The following is a 20000-nucleotide window of genomic DNA, read 5'->3' as shown; positions in this document are numbered from 1 at the left end:
GCTTCAACGACGGCGGCAGCACCAGACAAGAAGCTGCCACGGCACGGGCTGCCACCATGGCGGCAGCACCAGCACCCGCCATCGCAGCACCAGCCCCGAGCACACAACACCAGCCCCGACACACACCCCGACCACACGACAAACACCACACACAAAGACACCAACACCATTACGCAGTAACCGTGTTGAACTAGCTGCTGCTATCTGTGCTATCTGTGCTATCCGTGCTGAACCGCTGCTGCAGCTTCGCTCTACTATGTGTGTATAATTAGAACTCCCCCCCCCCCCCCCCCCCCCGGCAATGTTGACGAGAAGCCACGAATAACATAGAAAGTCCTTGCCCCCCCCTACGGCACTAACTACCCACCAGCCGCAGCAGACACGCAAGACAAAGGCCACGAACGCTGCGAGACGCACGGTCTACCACCCCTCACCAACCCGTGCAAAACCCAACAGCCCCGCCGCCGCCTCCGCTTACCGACCTCCTTCGAAAAGTAGGCCGGAAAAAAACCCATGAAGAGACCCGACCGGAAAGGATATAAGGGGAAGATTTAAAAAAGAAAACCTAGACCCGTTCGTCGTCGTGTCTAGCATCCGTCTCCACACAAAGAACCAAGCCAGCAGAAACAAGCCAGCAGGAAAGAAAGAGGTCCCCAGAAGACGTCGTGACAGAGGGCCCGAAAAAAAGACGCCGTGACGGAGGGCCCGAAAAGAAGACGTCATGACAGAGCGCCCGCCTAAAAAGTTCTCCTTGATGGCATGGCGTTATCCATCAGGGTGGCAATCAGCTGTCTCTTGGCCAACACCATGCTGTGGTGGTTGGCCGCCTCGCGCTCGGCCGCGCGGGCGCCAGAGACATCAGGGTGAGCAGAGCATGTGGAAACAGAGCCAGTAGCAGCAACGGTGGTGCTGCTGCCCCGAGCATGGTGCTGCTGAGCAGAGTTGTTGATAGTGCTGCCGCCCTGAGCATTGTGCTGCTGAGCAGAGTTGTTGTTGGTGGTGCTGCTGCCCTGAGCATTGTGCTGCTGAGCAGAGTTGTTGTTAGTGGTGCTGCTGCCCTGAGCAGGGGCTTGCGGGACTAGGCAGAAAACAGAGTGGCCCTTGGAGGCCAGGAAGGCAGTCAGGGTGCCCACGGCTGAATTGGCTGAATTGGCTGCTTGGAGGCGTGCCTCAGTCTTCTGGATGCGCGCCATTAGGTCTAGGTGCATGGCCTCAACCTGCCCTATGTAGTCCTCCATGTGCTTCATGGTGTTTTCCTGGACACTAGCCGACCAGGCTTTGCGCTTGCCGTCCAGAGTCAAGTCGGTGATCTTGATGTCCTGGCCGTTGGCGGTGATGCGCATGTGAGAAATCATGGCTTGCAGGTTGTTGACCGTGACCAGCGCCGAGTCCCGCGTCTGGTTGGCACCCGCCACGTCCGCCTTCAGCTTCTTGATCTGCGTGCTCTGCTTGGAGATGGTCTCCTTGGCCTTTTTGATATCCGTCTTCTGAGTATGGACCAGGTACTCGGCATCGCCAAGCCTGTTTCCCATGTCCTCGACAGTGTTAATGAACCTCTCCTGATCGTTAAGGCGGACTTTCTTGATCTCTTCTTTGAGCTCGTGGATGGTGTCTTGAGCCTCATTGCGCTCCCGAATCACCTTGCCAAGCTTGGCCTTGGCTTCATCGAGCTTGTCCGAGTCGCGCTGCAAATTGTCGACAACCTGTATCTGGCACGCGCCGGCCCACTCCAAGCGCGAGATTTTCAAGTGCAGGGTCTGGACAGCATTGCCCAGCTCCTCGAGATCTTTCTTCTGCTCAGCAATGATCTGGTCCTTGTTGTAGCAAATAATCTGCAGCTCGAGATTCGTCTCCCGATAGTCGTGTTTCTCCTCTTCAGCATCTTCAAGAGCATTGTTGGCAGTATTGATCAGGCCTTGCATGTGCGAGATGGCGTCGCGGAAGTCTTTTCTAAGTGCGGCGTCCATGGTGCTGTAGCTTGTTAGCGTAGCTGCTCCAAGACAACGGCGAGAGGCAACGGGGATAGAGATAGACTTGCTTGATGTGCAGTGATTGCCACGTGGGATCAGAGATGGGGTCTGGAGGAAGTTGAAAGCTGTAAGCTGTTCGAGTAGACTGGCTGTAGTCTGAGTCAGTGTTGGTGCACGAGGAAGATCTTGGAGAGGGGAGGTTGCCTACTTGTTACGGTTTGGCTAGTGGGCTGCGCGTGCCGGATAGCTCTTGCAGTTTGACTTTCTACCGTCTGTTAGATTCTGTGCGGGCACGTGATGCTGATTGCGGGCATGTGATGCTGAAATGCAAGAGCAGGCAGTGAAAGTAGGTGAGAGTGCGATGAAGTGCGCTGAGGTAGAAGTGAAAAGTAGGTAGAGGTGTGGAAGCGCGAGGAGATGTGAAGAAGGTTTCTGTGTGCCGGGGCAGCAAGGTTTCCTGTGCGCGCCAAAGGTCGGCGGCAGGAATTGCCTCGGCCTGAAAAAAAGAGGCTCGGGTGAGGTAGGTATCACGAGTATACCAGCAGTGGGGGCGGCATGGCAGTTAGAACTTACCGAGTGGTACAAACTCGAAATTGGAGTTTGACTGAGCTGGCGAGAACGGTCAGTAGAATAGAAAAGCAAACTGGAAAGAGTTGCAGGATGGAAAGGCAAACTACAAAGATTGAACTCACCAAGGGCTTTCCGCGAGACTGCTGACTGCCGACCGAGGACGGTTAGCGGACAGATGGACTTGAGGCTGCTGACGAGACGGTTAGTGGTTTTGGCTTGCGGAGGTGTGGTGACAGGTGAGGAAGTAAAAGGGCAGGACTGGTGCGCGGGAAAAAAGGCTCGCCGATCGGGAGCAGTGAGGCAGACGTACTCGCGAACAGTAAAGTAGCCGTGCGCGGGAGCAGTGAAGTAGAGGATGTTGAAGTAGAGGATGTTGAAGTAGATGAATTGTAGACGATGTACAATCAAGAAGAGTATCATGTACGGTCAAGATAGTGTGGTGATGTGACGGTCAAGAAAGTGTGGTGGACGATGTAGAGTCGAAGTGTGGAGGATGAAGGTCGAAGTGTTGGAGGGTGAAGGTCGAAGTGTGTTGGAGGATGAAGGTCGAAGTGGGAAGGCAAAAGCGGGAGCAGTTTAGGCAGCAAGGCACGCGCCGACTTACCAGGTTGAGGGAAGGTGCTCGGGGGGATCTCGAGGGCGTGCGGAAGGTGCTAGAGAGTAGCAGTCTTAATCTCGCGTGCGGAAGGTGCTCGAGAGTACAGTCCTAATCTGCTTCGGGTTGCGGAAGGTGCGTGAAGGAGATGAGGAGTGGAAGTAAAAAGGCAACAGTTGGCTCACCGGAGAAAGGTACTGGGCAGGTACTGGGGGCGGTAAAGGCAAAATTTGGCTCACCGGGGGATGTACTGGGGGCGGTCAAGGCGGCAGTAAGGAGACACGGTATTCTTACGAGGAAAGCGCAAAGAGCTGGTCACCGAGAAGCGAGTTGAGCCGACGTGACGCGAAGTGGGAAGACAGTAGTAAACGATACGGGTATTCTTACGAGGAAAGCAGCAGAAAACAGAAGGCAGTATTCTTACGAGGTCGGGAGTAAAGCGGCAAGAGCTGGTCACCGAGGAGCGAGTGCAGCAGACGTGAAGAAGTTACGAGGCTTGTTCCAGTGAGAATTCAGAGGCTCCTTCCCGAGGCACATGTTGGGCAAGGTTGAGAAGTAGAGGCTGTCTGGCCAGCAGCCGGGGCCGCTGTGAAGGTAAAATGAAAATAACACGAAGCTTTCTGACCGGCAGGAGTTGCCGCGGGGACTAGATGTAGGCCGCTGTCAAGGCAAAAGGGCACGAGGCTTTCTCACCCAGACAGCAGGAACTACCATGTCCAAAGGCAAAATGGCACCAGCACTAAGAATTATAGCCGCCAACCCGCGCCCAAAGCTTATCTGACCGATGGTGGACTATCCCAAAAGGTAAAATGGCACCAAGGTTTCTCGCCAGACAGCCGCATGTCCAAAGGTAAAATGACGCAAGGTTTTTCACCGTAGGAATTACCGCAGCCAGCCTGCGCCCAAAGCATAATGTGACAGTAGACCGCAGACTCTGATGTTGCCTTTCCAAAGGTAAAATGGCTCCAGGGTTTCTCGCCAGGCAGCCTATTGCCGCGCAAAATATCATGTGACAGATAGTGGACTGCAGACTCGTCTAGAGGGAAGGGTTTTTCACCGAGACAGCCAGTAGGAATCACCGCAGCAACCCGCGCGAAGCATAACCTGACCGACAGTGGACCACAGACGCCTCTCCAAAGGTAACTGGCACGCAACCCGCAAAGCATCATCTAACCGACGGTGGTCTACAGAGCCTGGGTATCATCTAACTGACCGTGGACCGCGGACAGGGAACACGGCGCGCATGGTATACGGTGGACCACAGGGGCCTCTAAAGGTAACACGGCACGAACCCACGCGCGGAGCATCATCCCACTGACACCGCACACAGGGAACACGGCACAAACATCATCCGACCGACGGTAGGCCACGGCGGCCCGTGAACGCAACGGCCGGGAGATGTCGGTAAACAGTAGACAGCCGCGGTGTTCGGCGGCACAGGGGGCTGAGGCGTCAGGCTGTGGCACATCGGGGGGATGCCCATGGCGCAGGCGTCAAGGACATAGACCCTGACTTGCCAGGGCTATCGCCAAATAATGGAGAGGCGTGAAGTTGAGCGAGAAGAGGAGCGCGTACGACGGGCCCTCAAGCAGGAGCTGAAAGACGGCCCAATCCATGACCGTCTCCTCAAGGACGCTGCCGATAAAGAGAAAGAAGACTCCGGGTCTACCGATGCAAGTGGCAGACATCACGGTTCTGTGCGAGCAGGTGACATCTGGCAGAAGCCCAAAGCATCACTGCTTTCTGGCAGAAGCCAAAGCATCACTGCTTTCTAGGCATCAGGGCCATGGCAGAGGCGTAGGACATGGCAGAGGCGTAGGTATGGCGCCCCTTGTCGCAGGCATCAAGAACTTCTAGCAGCGGTACATTGCTAAACCTCAGCAGCCGCTCCAAAGATACCGACACCTCTCCCCGATGCTTGGTCGTCCCTCGTGCAAACCGACACCCTCTTGTTACGATCCTGGTTCAAAAGTGCAGGAGGCGCTCTGTCCTGCTCCATGATTGGGTAACGAGGTGGGGACGGGCAGTCCCCGCTCCGCGTGGGATGCGGCCAATCAGGAAGCGCCCCGTCCGACTAGCTGCTAAGGCCAACAGGGCGGACAGGGCGGGCGCCCCGTGGGGCTCCTGCGCCCTGTGAGCAGAGCGCCCTGGACCCGCAGGGCGTAGACACTGAGGATCCTGATTGGCCCACTTTAGATAGATATATACGACGACCGTAGCCACGGTCTTAGATGGTTCTTGCTTGGTTCTTCAAGCAAGCAATACACATTTGCTGCACTCATACATTTTGAGTGGCATTCCGATTTGACTGTATTACCCGTGCAATAAGAGCTTGCCCTTTGTTCTATCTTCATAATTACCAACCCCAGCATTCTGTGGAGCCCGTGCTCCCTTACAGACAGACGACCCTAACAGTCGAGTGGTTTGTAATAGTGACGTGCGAAGGTGGGCAGTACCTGCCATTCATGTGCCCTGAGCTACAAAACGCATCTGCTGAAAAAATGGCCTTTCTAGATGTGCATCCAGAGCAGAGCACCCAGCCAGGCCTGCCGCGCATGTCTCGAATACGATTGCTTGGAAATCAGGGTGGGCGGCGATATATTCGTTCGCTGACAAATCAAATATCGCATATTCGTCAACATTTGCTGACACATCAACGAATATTCGTCAAATCTGCTTAGTAATCATTTCAATATTCGCCAAGCCCACCAAATCCACCTAGTCATCAAGATCCATCTCCTCCAAGCCACTATTTACAAGCCCTGACTTCATCCAATGCTTCAAGCACTCAAGAAACTCAATAGTATCTTCACCTAGTTGCATTCTTTCCCAAGAGATTGTACGACGAGCCCCAGAAAACACTCGCTCTGGCTCAGCACTCATTGCCGGAATGGATAAAATGTTGATTGCCAGTTGAGATAGCCTTGGCCAGCGTTGTTGTTGTTGTGTATTCAGCCACCAGGATAATGCTGAAGTTTGGATCGAAATTGCAGCTTCTGAGATATAATCTTCGAATTCATCCTTTATTTGTTGTCGTGGAAGAACATCAAGGTTTTGAGCAAGGATGTCGAATTCATCAAGATCATCAACCTACATTGATGGCGGTGTTGGAGAGGCGTTTACTGAGTGATCTTTATGCCTTTCCCAGAGATCTCTGACAGAGTTGATTGCTAGCCGTATCCATTTCTTATCCCAGTTTTGTTTGAGATATAAGGTTCGCCGTGATGGATGGAAAATTACTGCTGCTGCGTAATATGGAGAGTCCTCTGTCTTTAAATAATATTTGTCGAATATAGCCTAGCTATTTTCGATCCGAGAAGATAGAAGACTGTTTGACTGATGTGTTAAAAGGCTTTTCTTGAAATGCTGAATAAGGATGTCCATTGTGAATAGAACTCGGTCAATTGTCGCTTGATCTCCCTCTGTAGCCTTTGTATTACAAATCACTCGACTGTTAGGGTCGTCTGTCTGTAAGGGAGCACGGGCTCCACAGAATGCTGGGGTTGGTAATTATGAAGATAGAACAAAGGGCAAGCTCCTATCGCACGGGTAATACAGTCAAATCGGAATGCCACTCAAAGTGTATGAGTGCAGCGAATGTGTATTGCTTGCTTGAAGAACCAAGCAAGAACTATCTAAGACCGTGGACACGATCGTCGTATATATCTATCTACGTAACCAATAACAGTGGTTCCGTTGTCCCGTGGTCCCGCGTCCGGGTCACCGCCCGGTCGGACCTGTCCCGTGTCCCCGAGCTCCAGAGCTCGGAATCCTGGAACACTCCTGATTGGCTCGCGCCAAAAGTGCATGCCCCACCTTGGTGCATAACCACAGGGAATCTACAGGGATTCGTGACACTTTGTTGCTCGATAAAACGGATGTAAGAAAGTCGATATCGCTCGAAGATATTCCCATTCTTCCGGAAAAAGAAAATCCTTCTGAAGATATTCATACCAGGACTCGGTATATGAATAAATTGAACCCTCATGCTCAATAGCAACTTGAACTATTAAATACCAACTGTTTCATCGTGTTGAATTATCTAAAGGGATCATTCGACCAGCAAGCTGAGTAAATTGGCGGATTCGAGCAGGAGATCCTCGGATATGGCGGACAATATTATGGAGTTTAATCAGAGGGTTTAGATCATCAGAGATCTGAGCCTCCTTATCTGCCCCTTTGTTGTGTTCATCGACTGCTTGAAATAGAAATGCCTGGATAGCAAGATTGATAATATGCCCATTACATCGGATTCGATTATCTGATGATAACCAAGGGACTGCCATTTCGCTGAAGGTTGCTTCGAGAATTTTGCAAAGACTGTCGTTGGTAGAAGCGTTATCGCTAATAATTGCCCCAGCTTTTGAACAGATATTGTAATCCTTAAGAATACAGATGAGGGCTTCGTATTGTGTTGCTGCATGATGTGACTGGATAGATGGAAGGCCGATAAGTGCTTTTTGAAGGGTTTCTGATTCGAAATCCACAAAATGAGCACAAACTGCAAGGAACAGTTTCTGGTTTGGAGAAGTCCAAACATCGAGGGAGAGGTGGATTGTTGAGCGGGATGATTGAAGTTTCTTCCGAATAAGATCCTTATTAAAAAGCCAGGATTTTCTGATATGCTCTCTGATAGTCGAATGTGATGAAAGGATCTCGTTTGATGCCGTTGGATTAAGAGCTTTGCAAAGGGTGTGAAAATAGGGGCTTTCGACGATCCGGAAAGAAAGATTCTCAACAACAATAAGCGAAATAATCGCCTGTGTGATAACCTCTTTATTTAACGCTCGTTTCAAGATTTGAGCATCAAACTCAGAGGTCTGATTGATCACCATTGCTTTCTCATATAGAGATTGCAGTGTTGTATGGCTGGAATCGTCGGCTTTCCTCGATTGGCTGATAATTGCAATACCATGCTTGGATTGAATGTGTTGCCGGAAGTTCGATGTGTTTTGAGCACTCCATGATGGGCAATATTTGCAATAATACATGCGGTTTTTGCCTTTTCGTGCCGGTTCTTCGTCTTGGGGTGGTCGTGTGTGCTCTGTGATTGGGCTCAGAATTCGGCCCGTATCTCTGGATATTGAAGAATCCTCAGAGATGAAAGACATCTTTCCTGATGTGAATTGGAAGGATTTGGTAGAATTTGTGGTGGTTAGGTTAGGTTGGGCAGCCAAATATTTGTTGGCTGTGCTGGCAGATTAGGTAAGCAGACGAATATTCGTTGGCTGTTTTTGGGCACTTCTGGCAGGCTGACTAAGCGAACGAATATTCGTCAATATTTGCGATATTCCAAATACGGAATTATCCGCTGACAAATACGCGAATATTGTTATTCGTCGCCCACCCTGTGGAAATCCTTCACGAAGTATCAACGCAGCTTAATATTAACGCTCTTGCTCCTGCCTGCCGGGGTACGGCGACTTTTTCAACATTAACTATTGGATTCACCAGGGTACCGGTACTGGAATCAACAGGGAGTAACTGTACGCCGAAAGCTGGTGGTTCAAGTGATGGATTGTAGATGTGTGTTCTTCTCTCTAGCTTTCTGGCAGTGCCAGAAGCCCCTTCTTATACTACTATTATGGTGGCAAAGTGGGTGGCGAAGTCTCTATCTAGAACCTTCGAGGCCCTTCTGCTTGACAAATTCCAACATTAACACTCTCTATTGGAAGCCGCCTTTGACATTAACGCTCTCTGTTGGAAGCCGCCGTGGACGCCCTAACTCTGGCTGATCTCTCTGTGGAACGGACATTGTCTCAGGAGCCGGGAGCGGCAGCCTGCTGCCCGGCCATCTCTCCCATCGCCGATGGGCGTACGTGGGTAAGAGGTTCCCGAACGATCCAAGATGCACTTGACCTGCCTCGCCTTCTTCATTTTCATGCAGCAATCCTGACATTGTATATATGTCCTGACATTGTATACATGTCAGGGCGAGGCCAGACCGATACATGTCAGGGCGAGGCTAGACCGATACATGTCAAGGCGAAGCCTGACCGCTTGTTGAGTTCGCTAGCCCACTCTTCATATATATCACGAAGAAAGCCGCCGCCTTTTCTGGTGCTTAGGAGCAGACCTGCCGAATAGGAGACGTGCACCTCCTTAATCAATTCGTATGTGAGCTCCAACGACTAGTTTGCGAGCTTCGAGAGGTCATTGTGCGGTCGTTACGCGGGCTTGCAACAACACCACAGATTATACGGCTTGTTTACCTAGTGAACAAAGGTTCAGGGCACAAGACAACGAAAACACCCAAGATCCGGTGGGGCAGGGCATCACGCAAGGCATCAAGGGTCTGAATCTGGTGCCCAACCTAACCGAATCAAGCTCAACCGACCTATATGGGGCCCCGGCCTGTATTTGGACGGCTCTCTACCATTTTTTTGGCTGTGGCGTTGTACTCTTTGCACAAATTGTGCAATTGCTAGCCTAGCCGGTGCTCTCTAGCCCATGTGTGGATCAGGACCTTGGTGGTTTCGCGTGTTTAGGCCGGGGAAGATGCTCGTCGGGTCTGGCACAAGGTGGTCACAAAAAGCACGACAACTCTGTGTGCGAGCGGGAATCAGGGATTTGGGCGGGAATCGGGGATTTAGATTTAGAGGAATTAGATAGCGGTATCGTGTAATGCTAAGGAAAAGTTTAACCTTTGGCGTTTACAGCAGAGATATTACTGCTGCCGCCTCTAGCTGACTTGGTTTCTATGCACAAATTCCTTGTCAGTCGGCGATAAGCTGAAAGTACCTTAATTTTTGCCTGGTCAAGCATTGGCTCCGGATTTTTGCCTGGTCAAGCATTGGGGCTACGTTTGCGCGACCTAGGCACGATAGCTCACGGTACACAGCTTGGTCATATCCAGGAACTCCGTTTACGTGTTCAGGCCCAAGATTCCTAGTCAAGCATTGAGGCCACCGTTACGCGACCCGGGCACGATAGCTCACGCGAGAGTTACCCAGCCTGGTCATATCTAGACTAGCATGGGATGGGTACCGTACATAGATAGGTGGGAAGGTGACAAAGTAAAGAGCATGGGCATTGTCGAGGTTCGCGACGTGCGTGAGCCCCGCAGGGGCCCCACGTACGCTTCGTCGGCGCTTCCCCCCTATTGGTACAACTACCCGAGACCCAACAACGGCCCGCGTCCTGTACGTCAACTGCCAGCCACCATCCGAGCAACATCATACGCAGGAGGGCCTGGGACTACACTACCTCGAGACTCAATAATAGGAGGCGTCCAAGACGGGCCTCCTGAATGGTGAGGTAAGCGCTCCGGTTCATAAATCAGGTCAAGGTTTTGATTTTTTTTGTTCGTTTATTCTCAACGCAGCCAACGTTGCCGCCGGCTCTAGTGGGATGGAGACGGAAACTTGGTATTTGCCTCGCCAAGAACAAGTAGGGAGGGCTTCACCGCCCAAATAAGACCCAAAACGGGCAGCGTTGAAAGCGAGACACGTTTATCACCCGGCGGTATGAGAAAAGATATGAGAAAGAGCCTAGTTATATAGAAGAGAATGCTTGCGTGACTTGGTCGCACATGCTCTACCTAGTACAACTGAATGTGTTGTGGTCGGTAACTTGGAAATCTACTTCCGTTTCAGCTGGATTTAGTCCTCATCAACCAGATGTCAAAGAGCAAAATATTGCCATCGGCTCCTTCGCCCGTACCCGAATCGACTGCTGCCAACCTTCCATTGCCTAATACGTTAGTCCGTAATCCCATCTTCATGCTCTTATTCGCCCTCTGTGTTTGGGAGATAATTACCCTTCGTAACGGGCATAACCATCCTAGTCCACCCTCGGCTCCACCACACATGACCACCAATTCGCCGCCTTGCAAACGGTTTCAAGGTCGTCATCATTTTCATCGCTGGGAAGAGGCTGAGCCATGGCCTCGTCCATCTCGGCCTGGCGCGCCTTGATTTCCTCCTCGTCAACGAAAGTGGTGGGGGGAAAGAGAGCAGGGGCGGCGACGAATTCCTGGACACGTTGTCTTAGAAACATACTCAATCAAGAGTTAAAAGAGCGCTAACTCACCAAAGTAGGGCAGTTAAGGAGCTTGCGCGTGAGCCAAGAGAAGGGCTTCTCGAAGTTATAATTGGACTTGGCGCTGATATCATAATATTGGAGGTTCTTTTTCCGGTGGAAAGTAATGTTCTTGGCCCTGACCTTACGCTCCTTCATGTCGACCTTGTTACCGCAGAGAACAACGGGGACGTTGTTGCAGACGCGGATAAGATCACCTACGAGATTGCGTTAGCACATATCATGGCGCGCGGGCCGGATGGGTGGGGCTCGCTAGGGCGGGCAGCTACGTACGGTACCAGTTAGGGACGTTCTTGTACGTGATGCGAGAAGTCACGTCGAACATGACGATACCGCACTGCCCGTTGATGTAATAGCCATCATGGAGACCGCCGAACTTCTCCTGACCAGCCGTGTCCCAGACGTCGAACCGGATCTTGCCAAAGTTCTGTGACGCGTTAGAAATCCGGCGCTTCTGGCGCATCATTAGGCGGGGCGATCTAACGTACCGTGGTGAAATCGAGAGGGTAGACTTCGACACCAAGCGTGGCTATGTACTCCTTCTCAAACTCGCCTGTCAAATGGCGCTTGACGAAGGTTGTCTACGCGCAAAGTCAAGTCTGTTAATGAAAAGGCTAAGCCCGATGGCCCGCCTACAGCCCCGGTATTCCGTCTTGCGAGAGACGAGGGGCGCGACGACAAGAATGATCAAAGGTCCGACAAACTCACCTTGCCAATGCCTCTATCGCCAACTAGGACCAGCTTGAAGGTGGGGATTGTCTGAGGTTCAGCCATGATGCGTGGAGTAGATTAGTGTTGCGGATTGGTGTTGTGGGACGGTAAACAAGTCTGATTAAGTACGATGTTAGCCGGGGGGGGGCACTGGGGGATTTTTCAAAAATCCGCAGATGTCGAGGAAGAAAGACGCGCTGAGGAGAGACGCGGCTGAGGAGAGACGCGGCAGAGGAGAGCTAAATAAGCGGGGAGAACGCACGTTTGCGATTCCGGTAGAGTGGGGGGCTCGAAAAATCAATGGGTCGGGCAGTAAGAATAGGGAAGACGTTTGGCACCTGGGTAGTAATGTTATTTTGAAAAAAAAAAGGCAGCTTCCTTGGGAGCAGCAACCTGGGAAAAAAAAGGGCAGCTTCCTTGGGAGCAGCAGCTTGGAAAATCTAGTTGGGCGGCGGGTTGATTGGAGTCACGTGACTCAGATGCGGTGGTTAGTGCGGTAATTTGGGCTGACGTGGTTTTGTTATGGTTGGTGTGGCTTGTTATGGTTGGTGTGGTTTGTCATAGTTGGTGGTGACTCGGAGAGATGGCTGGTCCCGAGATTATCGATGGGATAATCCTCACTTCCCGAGTTCCCGAGGAGGCCATCATCGACAACCTGAGGTATTCGCGGGCTTGCTACAACTCAACAGGCTAGAGTACGCGGGCCTGCTACAACTCAACAAGCTGGAGTAAGCGTGCATCCTGCGACAAGGGCTTTGTCGTGCCATGACTCCCGCTAACCATCTAACCCATGCCCTGCCAACTATCCGACCCATGCCCTGCCCCGTTAGCGCGGATATCTGTGCTCAGCGAGACGGCTTCCAAGCCGACACGGGCTACATTGACTCTTTCAGCATCTTGGCATGAATACTCGACCCGATTCCCGCTTGCGCTCTCGCATGGCTATTACGTACGCGCCGATTCTTGCCGAAGAGCGCCACTCTTCCACCACACAACTTATGGAAAGTGCTTCGCTCAACTAGTGCTGAGTTGGCCCGCAGGGTCTAACAGATGCCCAACCTCTAGTACGACTATGAAAGCGTGGGCATGATACAATGACGACTTCATCCGCTCCTCGTTTTCCACGGGCCGTGCTTACCCAGGCTACAACAACTGGACAGAGAAGCAGGAAAAAATACAGTCTCTCCTTACTTTATCTTGTGTTGTGGCTAGTAGTGACTACGTCAGTCCTCTCTCCTTTGCCTTCTTGTCTGTGCTGTGGCTGGTGATGGTACTATGTCAGTCTCTCTCTCTTTCGCCTTCTCTTGTTCCTGTTGTGGCTGGTGATGACTACTTTAGTCCTTCTCCCTTTTGACTTCTCTCCTTTGCCTTCTCCTTTGCCTTCTCCTTTACCTTCTCCTTTGCTGTCACGGTTAATAAGATTTAAAGGACAATGCCAGTAAGATAAAGTATTGATTTGGTGTAAAACTAAGCTAGAGAAGAAAAAGAAAGAAGGATCGCAGAAGCTGCGATTGGTGGAAAAAGGTTTGTGAGCGGAGTTTGCACGTGACTACACCCTAACCTAATTGGGCTTTTTCTATGAAAGGAGGTTTGCGGGCGAAGTTTACACGTGACCCACAAACTAAGCCTAATTAGGTTTCTTGGAAGATGACGTAACACGGCCAGCGATAATGAACTCACAATGCGCTGTGCCGTGACATTTGCCTTCTCCTTATCCGTGCTGCGGCTAGTGATGCTACTATATGTATCCCCCTCTGTCACGGCTAGGACCGCCAGCAGTGTGACCCCTCTTTGGAGCTGACCTCACACTAGTCCTGATCGGGCTGAGGGTAGGAGACTCCGCCAAGCCCTGTAGGCCCGTGCGCTCCCCAGCTCCTACCTAAACCCTGCACCCTGAATAGCACCTCTGTAAATTTTCTTTTCTTCTTCATCTCAGAATCCTTGGACAATGGTATAGCTACATTAGCGATTCTTTCCTATTTGCTATTAACTGCCGTCACACCAGCAATCTGGTATCTAGGCTATGCCCACCTTTCCTTTCCTTCCGAATACAAGCACTTTTCGCTCTCAATTAACGCAGTGTTGTATGTGATATCAATAAGATATCCACACCCCGCGTTTGGTGGCTTGGTCAGCCGCTTGTTGATGCATTAGCGCCAAATTCCGGCCGTGCCGTCAGCGCCAGTCAGCAGTGGAAAATATTCGCCCATATCGTAACCTAGCAAACTGACCCCTGCAGGGCTTCCGTTTCTTCCATTTTTCTACTACTTCTTCTTGACTACAAGCTGTGCCTTCTGGTTAGCTCGCAATTGCTTACAGAACTGGTCCATAGAAGAGCTAGTCCGCTGCTGTTGTAGATGGACGATATACATCGCAGCCTCCTCGCCAATACGGCGGTTCCGCGCAATACGCTCGATTTCCCTAATGACCTCCAGCCGTAGAGAATACCACTGCAGCTCTGTCCGCCGGCCTGCCCACCAACTATGGCCCCACCGACTATCTAAATCACGTACGGCTGGCTGGCCGTGTAGACCAACAGTCCATTCCTTCCAAAGACCCTCTACCGTTTTGATGGCGCGGCTCATGCTATACTGCGGTGGTTGCCCTGCAGTAGGTGGGCTAGCCGGCGCTGCAGGTGGGATAGCCGGTTCTGCAGGGGGTGCCGGTTCTACAGAGGTTGCCGGTCCTGTGGTAGCTGTAATGGCAACTCCCATCGTGCCATCTGAGCCTGTATTGGTTGCTTTGATGTGGACTGTTAGGCCATTTGAGAGCAGTGATAGAATATGGGAGCCTTGTTGTGACTGGCTACTAAGTGTCTTCTCAAGCTTCTGGTCCAGTTGAGTAATCCGTACCTCGTTCCGCATATCGATCGACTGGAGGAAGTCAGAGAGGACAGGCATAGCCTGTGTCAATACTGCTAGTTGGCTTGGCCTCTCTTCTTCTTGCGTAAAGGCCCGGATCTCCTGTGCGTATTGGAGATATGCCCTATGCTGAAAGACTGGATGGAGCCAGACTGGGCTCCTTGGATACCTCAGCATAAGGAAAGCTGAGTCCTGAAGGACTACCTCGCGAAGGTAGAAAAGCAAGTTCGTCAAGCCCATTGCTGCAAGGTCGTTGGCTTGCCCAGGACCAGATCCAAATCGGCCCTCCCACTGGCTAAGCTCTGGCCATATCATTGACAAAAGTTCAGGTGGCGGTACGAGGTTAGCGCGGCGGATCTCAAAGCACCCAATCTGCTTCGGGTGGCCGGCCATGGTACGCATAAACTCTCGAGGCAACGCATTCATATAACAGCCGACCATTTGCTCCTGGTTCCAACGGCCAGCCCGGCGAATCTGGTCCTCGGAAACCCCCTTTAACTCAGCCGTCTTAGCCCCTGAACTGCGGCCGATATGGGTCTTCTTGTTGGAGGTGATCCCAGCGTACGAGAAGGCTTTGACAACCCACTCGCGTTGCGCATTGTACGAGAAAGGTTTCGTACGATCAGAGCTGTTGCTATTGCCTTTGATCAGTCGGATATCGTACCAGGCCGAGCGTTGGCTGAAGTCTGGGAAAGCCTCGTTGGTAAGGTCCCAGCGGAAAAGAAGGTAGAAAGCTACCGCGCCTAATAGGCAAAGCTGAGGATTCCGATTCCGTAGGGCGCCAGCAGTCTCCAGCCGGCCGTGCTGATTCTGCTTACCAGCACGTGTCGTCATAATTAGCGGTATACAACGGGTAGGGCCCTCTCCGACAAACTCGAAGGTAAAGAGATCCGAGAGCTCCAAAGCACGATGATCGCCACCGCGAGTAAGCATATAGTGACTAAGAAGAATGTCGACAATTGTACGGAGGTAGCACTCAGGCGATTCGCCAGTCTGTGCCCAAAGCCCCTGGCAGACCCGTAAAAGCTGGGGCTCCGTATATCCGTCAAGGAGGGTGTCACGGCCTTTGTCAGCGTAGTTGGCCTTGTCGCGTACTGCATCTCGGCGTTGTAAGGACTTGATATATTCCCGTACGCTATGCTCACGAGGAGACGGGTGACTGTTCATCCCTAGAGCCTTCTGGGTACAATATAGGTCGGTAATAGCTGTGACGTAGCTCCGGACCGATCGCCATGCTAGCCGAGTAGCCGTCCGGGGGTTCTCAGGGGCCGTCTTATAACTCTTGCCTCTAACCGGCCGCTGTACCACACGCTCGACAAGGAAGAGGAGGAGCTTGTCTTCTGTAACAGTATCACGATCGTGATACTGCTTGGAAACACAGAACTCTTGGATTCTCGCTTCTTTGGTTCGTACGCAATGGTGGTGTTCTTTGGCAGGTCTTGCTAGATCAGCTGGTGCACATTACGCGCGTTGGCGCGTAGTTCGGCACTATTCAGAGCAGTCCGCTCAGCGTGCTCGACGGCCGCCACTGTAATCGAGTCTTGCAGTTGCGCCGCCTTCCGTTGCGAAGTCCGGGCCATGGTTCAGTGCGGTGCAGTGTGGTGCGGGCGGTAGGCGGTATGGTAGATGGTGTGGTGTGGCGGGAGAGCGGACTTGGAAGACGCGTAAAGGCCGGAGACCGTGTATCTATAGCGCGTGAACAGGGGCCCAGTCATCCGGGCTAGCCCTGTGGTGGGCGAGGCCCCTGTATTACAGGGGCCTAGCCGGCCGGCTAGGCTCAATCTGGCGATAGAATCATCGACGGCGCTGAAAACACAAGCCAAGAAGCGAATATCGCATGCTGGCTAGCGTCGCCAGATTGGGTGATGCGCAGATATAGTGGGCCAGAAGTGTGGTCAGCGAGGGTCATCTGCAGTCAGCCGAGTGGTTGATACCAGTTGGTAATATGTGGGTCTCGTTCGTGGACTTGTCGAGATCCTCAAGGTTCCCGGCGAGCGTCCATTCAAAAACCATGCTACGCCACAAGTTAATACGGTTTGCAAAACCCAGTAGGAGCCTATATACCCGTCGAAGATACCCGCAGCTACTAGCAACGGGCCAGCACTCGCTATCTGGCTTGCAGGGAGGAAGACTCGGCGCGCCTTGGCTGCAGCATCCTTGTTCCCTACCGACAGGTCGCGTTCCTCAGCGAGCTTCGCGGCCTCCTAGGCCTACTTGGCTTTCAACATGATGGGCGGCGACGGCCGGCAGGATTGACGATGCGCATAATGGCACTGGGCGCAGGGAGAGGCGCGCCCGCCGGCCTGCGAGCGGCACTTCTTGCCCAACGCCAGACAGCGCAAGCAAGGGGGCTCGCAAACTTGGCCCTCTTCGCCGTACTATAATGAGCCGGTTAGCAGACTAGCGGGGCGAGGGAAAGAAGATAGTTACGCGCTCGGTGTCGGAAGCCACCGTGTCTTCAATTACGCCAGCGGTACGCATGGCTGGCGGTCGCTTCAGTACACGGGTCAGCGAGAGTAGGCGCGGATTGATAGGAAGGGGAGACTTACGCAAAATGAGCCCGAGGTAGCGCTGATAGATGTGAGCCGCTTGCGCTTGCCGTCAATGGCCGGCTGGCTATCTGTATACTCCGAGTCGCTAGAGGTTGTCGCTACAGGAGGCGCGTCTCGGAGGTGTGAATCATTTGCTTGCGAGTCGCCGATCGGGAATGGTACATGACTAATGAATTAAGAGTTATGAGTAGATTGCGCGACGATTAAGAGAGAGGTTTGGATTTCACTTAGCGAAGTGCGAACTTTGTTGCTCGAGATATCGTACTCCAAAGTGCGAATTATTTGCTTGTAGGTCGCCGATCGGGACTGGTATAACAAATGAATCAAGAGTTGTGAGTGGATTGCGTGACGATTGGGAGGGAGGTTTGGATTTCACTTAGCGAAGTGCGGACTCGCGTCCCCCAAGGTATCGTACTCCGAAGTGCGAATTATTTGCTTGCGGGTCGCCGATCGGGACTAGTACAAAACTAATGAATCTAGAGTGAGAGGACGTTTTTTTTGCGAGAGAGCAACAGCGCCATGGCTACTGCGAGAAGACATTGTATTTATATTACGGGACTCGAACTGCCAATTACTTGCAAGATAAGAAGGCAAGACGGCGTTCCTACGTGCCACGCCCACTGGCCACCTGCTAACTTGACCAAGCTAGGCATCTAGACAATCTCTGCGCTATTTTCGGTCTCGGAATTCGTCTCGTGGTCTTGTGCCGTGCTCTTCAGCTCGGAATCGTTCCGGCTCGCCAACAGCTGCTTCTCGTTAAACGCCTCGTCCTGGGCCTCGGCGTCGAGGTTACACCATCCCACGGGGAGGGAAGCCGCCCACTGGGAGGGAAGCCGCGACACGTAATCCGGCTGACCATTTCTGGCCACTCAACGAACAAAGACTTTTCCTTTTAAGGGCACCTGCCCTTTCTTCTAGGGCACCTGCCCTTTCTTCCTTAATTGACTTTTTCCGAATGCAAGCACTTTTTTGCCCTTAATTAATGCAGTGTTGTATAAATAAGATGGCGCCGGATATCTTTTGAATGTTCTAGGTGCGCCAAGGTACCTTGCGTAAGCTGTACGGTAATCCTTGCGTAAGCTGTACGGTAATCTCCCAGTGCTGGTACCAGTCTGGTCACCCACGCTTCTCTACGTACCCCACGCTTCTCTACGCCCCCACGCTTCTCTACGTACCTCTCACGTACACTCCCACCCCGGCTCGCTTCTTCCTTTTTGAAATTTCAGCGCCCACTATCAACGTTGACTCTGTTGTTCTGATTTCGCGAGTGGCGAAAACCTCCATAGCCGTTATCTTCATAGTGACGGACTTTCCCATTTCTACATCTACTCCTTATATACACCTCTACCAGCAGCAGCAATGGCAAACAGGATGACCCGATCGCGTGCTAGGAAGGCTGTAGTTGCGGCAGCGGCAGTAGCTGGGCCGGTAATGCCTGAACCAGGCCGGGAGTCCTTGTACGCGCCATTGGGTGAGGAGTCGTCCGAGCCAGACACTAAGATGGCACCTGAGCCTGTCGCGGGGCAGCAGAATTTTGACAGCATGTTGTCAGAGAACAGACCGTATCTGCTTGTGGGCCTGACGTATGCGAACCTGCCGGCCGAGTGCATGGCCTAGCACGATTCGCAGACCAAGAGGAGGGCGGTCGGCTACCAGCTCGGCGAAGACTGCGTCGTGGCCCAGGAGGACGAGATCCCGCTGCTAGTGGTGGCCGAGGTCGCCCTCGCCGACGACGACCAGAACGACGAGAGAAAGAAGTTCACCTTCCTGCGGACCCTGCTGCTCCCGCACCAGGGCATCTGCACGCCGCACTACATCAACCACCGGCGGACTTTCTACCTCCCTATCTTCCGCGACGCTACTACTGTCTTCAAGGAGCGCGGCCCGGCGTGGAATCGCCTCGCCTCGCAGACCCGAGAAGAGTTCTCTCGGTTTGGCTTCCCCATTCCTCCTGGTCCGGCTCCCGTGCAACAGGCCTCGGGCTCGCAAACTCCTAGTCGTCGCGCTGCCACACCGCAGATGCCTACTCAGCAGCCTCCCGCCGGGCCGTACCTCGTCGATCAGCTTGCCCCTGTCTCCAGCGCATCATCTCGCGGCGGTAGTCCAGAGGGTCCTGCACAAATGGCCGGCCCTGCTCTTCGCTCTTCTCTCGGCGAAGGACCACGCAGATCTGGCGCTGGGTTCGAATATCCTCGGCGCGCCGTTGCTTACAACCTTTTGGTTCGGGACTCCAGTCCCAGCGCGCCTGCCGCGACAACCAGCCTGCGCAACTACCCCATTGCGCCCCGTCTACCTACAATCAGCGGACCCTCATGGCTACTCAACAGCACAACTACCCTCACCTATTATCCGCAGCTACCGAGACGAAGACCATTACGTACATGGCCGAGTACCAGCAAACAAAGGCGCCAATAGAGCTAGCACACATCGCCTAAATTCTCGACGCCGAGAAAGACAGCCTGCCCCGGCTGCCCCCACTAGCACTAACAACCTCTGCGCCCGGTAGTGGTAGTGGTAGTGGTAGTGATAGCCCGTCTCGCCCTCCCGTGCTGAGGCCGCTGTACCGCGCCGGCCCAGACGGGGCTGCCGATAACCAGCAGCAGCAGCGGCCGCCGATCAGGGACCAGTACCCCGAATCCGACTTTTACTCAGAGAACGAGGGCTTCTCCAAACTGACAGCCTACGAGCGGGCGCAGCGGTG

General features: G+C 52.8%; 4 protein-coding genes across 4 annotated transcripts; all 4 read right to left on the bottom strand.

Moving 5' to 3' along the window:
* Positions 1-626: 626 nt before the first annotated feature.
* Positions 627-2113, bottom strand: B0T26DRAFT_493843 (uncharacterized protein). The gene is made up of 2 exons (XM_060435339.1): positions 2039-2113; positions 627-1971 (listed from the first exon to the last, which is right to left on the bottom strand). The coding sequence occupies exon 2, from the start codon at positions 1965-1967 to the stop codon at positions 738-740; it is 1230 nt and encodes a 409-aa protein (XP_060290135.1). The 5' UTR covers positions 1968-1971; positions 2039-2113; the 3' UTR covers positions 627-737.
* Positions 2080-3156, bottom strand: B0T26DRAFT_493851 (uncharacterized protein). Its single transcript, XM_060435340.1, has one exon. It carries the CDS (start codon positions 2958-2960, stop codon positions 2193-2195), a length of 768 nt encoding a protein of 255 aa, XP_060290134.1. The 5' UTR covers positions 2961-3156; the 3' UTR covers positions 2080-2192.
* A 7761-nt stretch (positions 3157-10917) lies between these two features.
* B0T26DRAFT_815328 (GTP-binding nuclear protein) lies at positions 10918-11949 on the bottom strand (the record flags this gene model as incomplete). Its single annotated transcript, XM_060447371.1, has 5 exons — positions 10918-11109; positions 11167-11372; positions 11449-11602; positions 11664-11756; positions 11884-11949. 5 exons carry the CDS (start codon positions 11947-11949, stop codon positions 10918-10920), a joined length of 711 nt encoding a protein of 236 aa, XP_060290133.1.
* A 5008-nt stretch (positions 11950-16957) lies between these two features.
* Positions 16958-18158, bottom strand: B0T26DRAFT_680973 (uncharacterized protein; the record flags this gene model as incomplete). Its single annotated transcript, XM_060440579.1, has 5 exons — positions 16958-17125; positions 17297-17465; positions 17676-17755; positions 17959-18120; positions 18156-18158. The coding sequence occupies 5 exons, from the start codon at positions 18156-18158 to the stop codon at positions 16958-16960; spliced, it is 582 nt and encodes a 193-aa protein (XP_060290132.1).
* Positions 18159-20000: the final 1842 nt, after the last annotated feature.

The sequence above is a fragment of the Lasiosphaeria miniovina genome (genome assembly GCF_030549165.1).
Source record: "Lasiosphaeria miniovina strain SMH2392-1A chromosome Unknown B0T26scaffold_8, whole genome shotgun sequence".
In the NCBI taxonomy this organism is placed as follows: domain Eukaryota; kingdom Fungi; phylum Ascomycota; class Sordariomycetes; order Sordariales; family Lasiosphaeriaceae; genus Lasiosphaeria; species Lasiosphaeria miniovina.
Note: the sequence above shows the minus strand (reverse complement) of the source record. Positions and strands in the feature narration are given on the sequence as shown.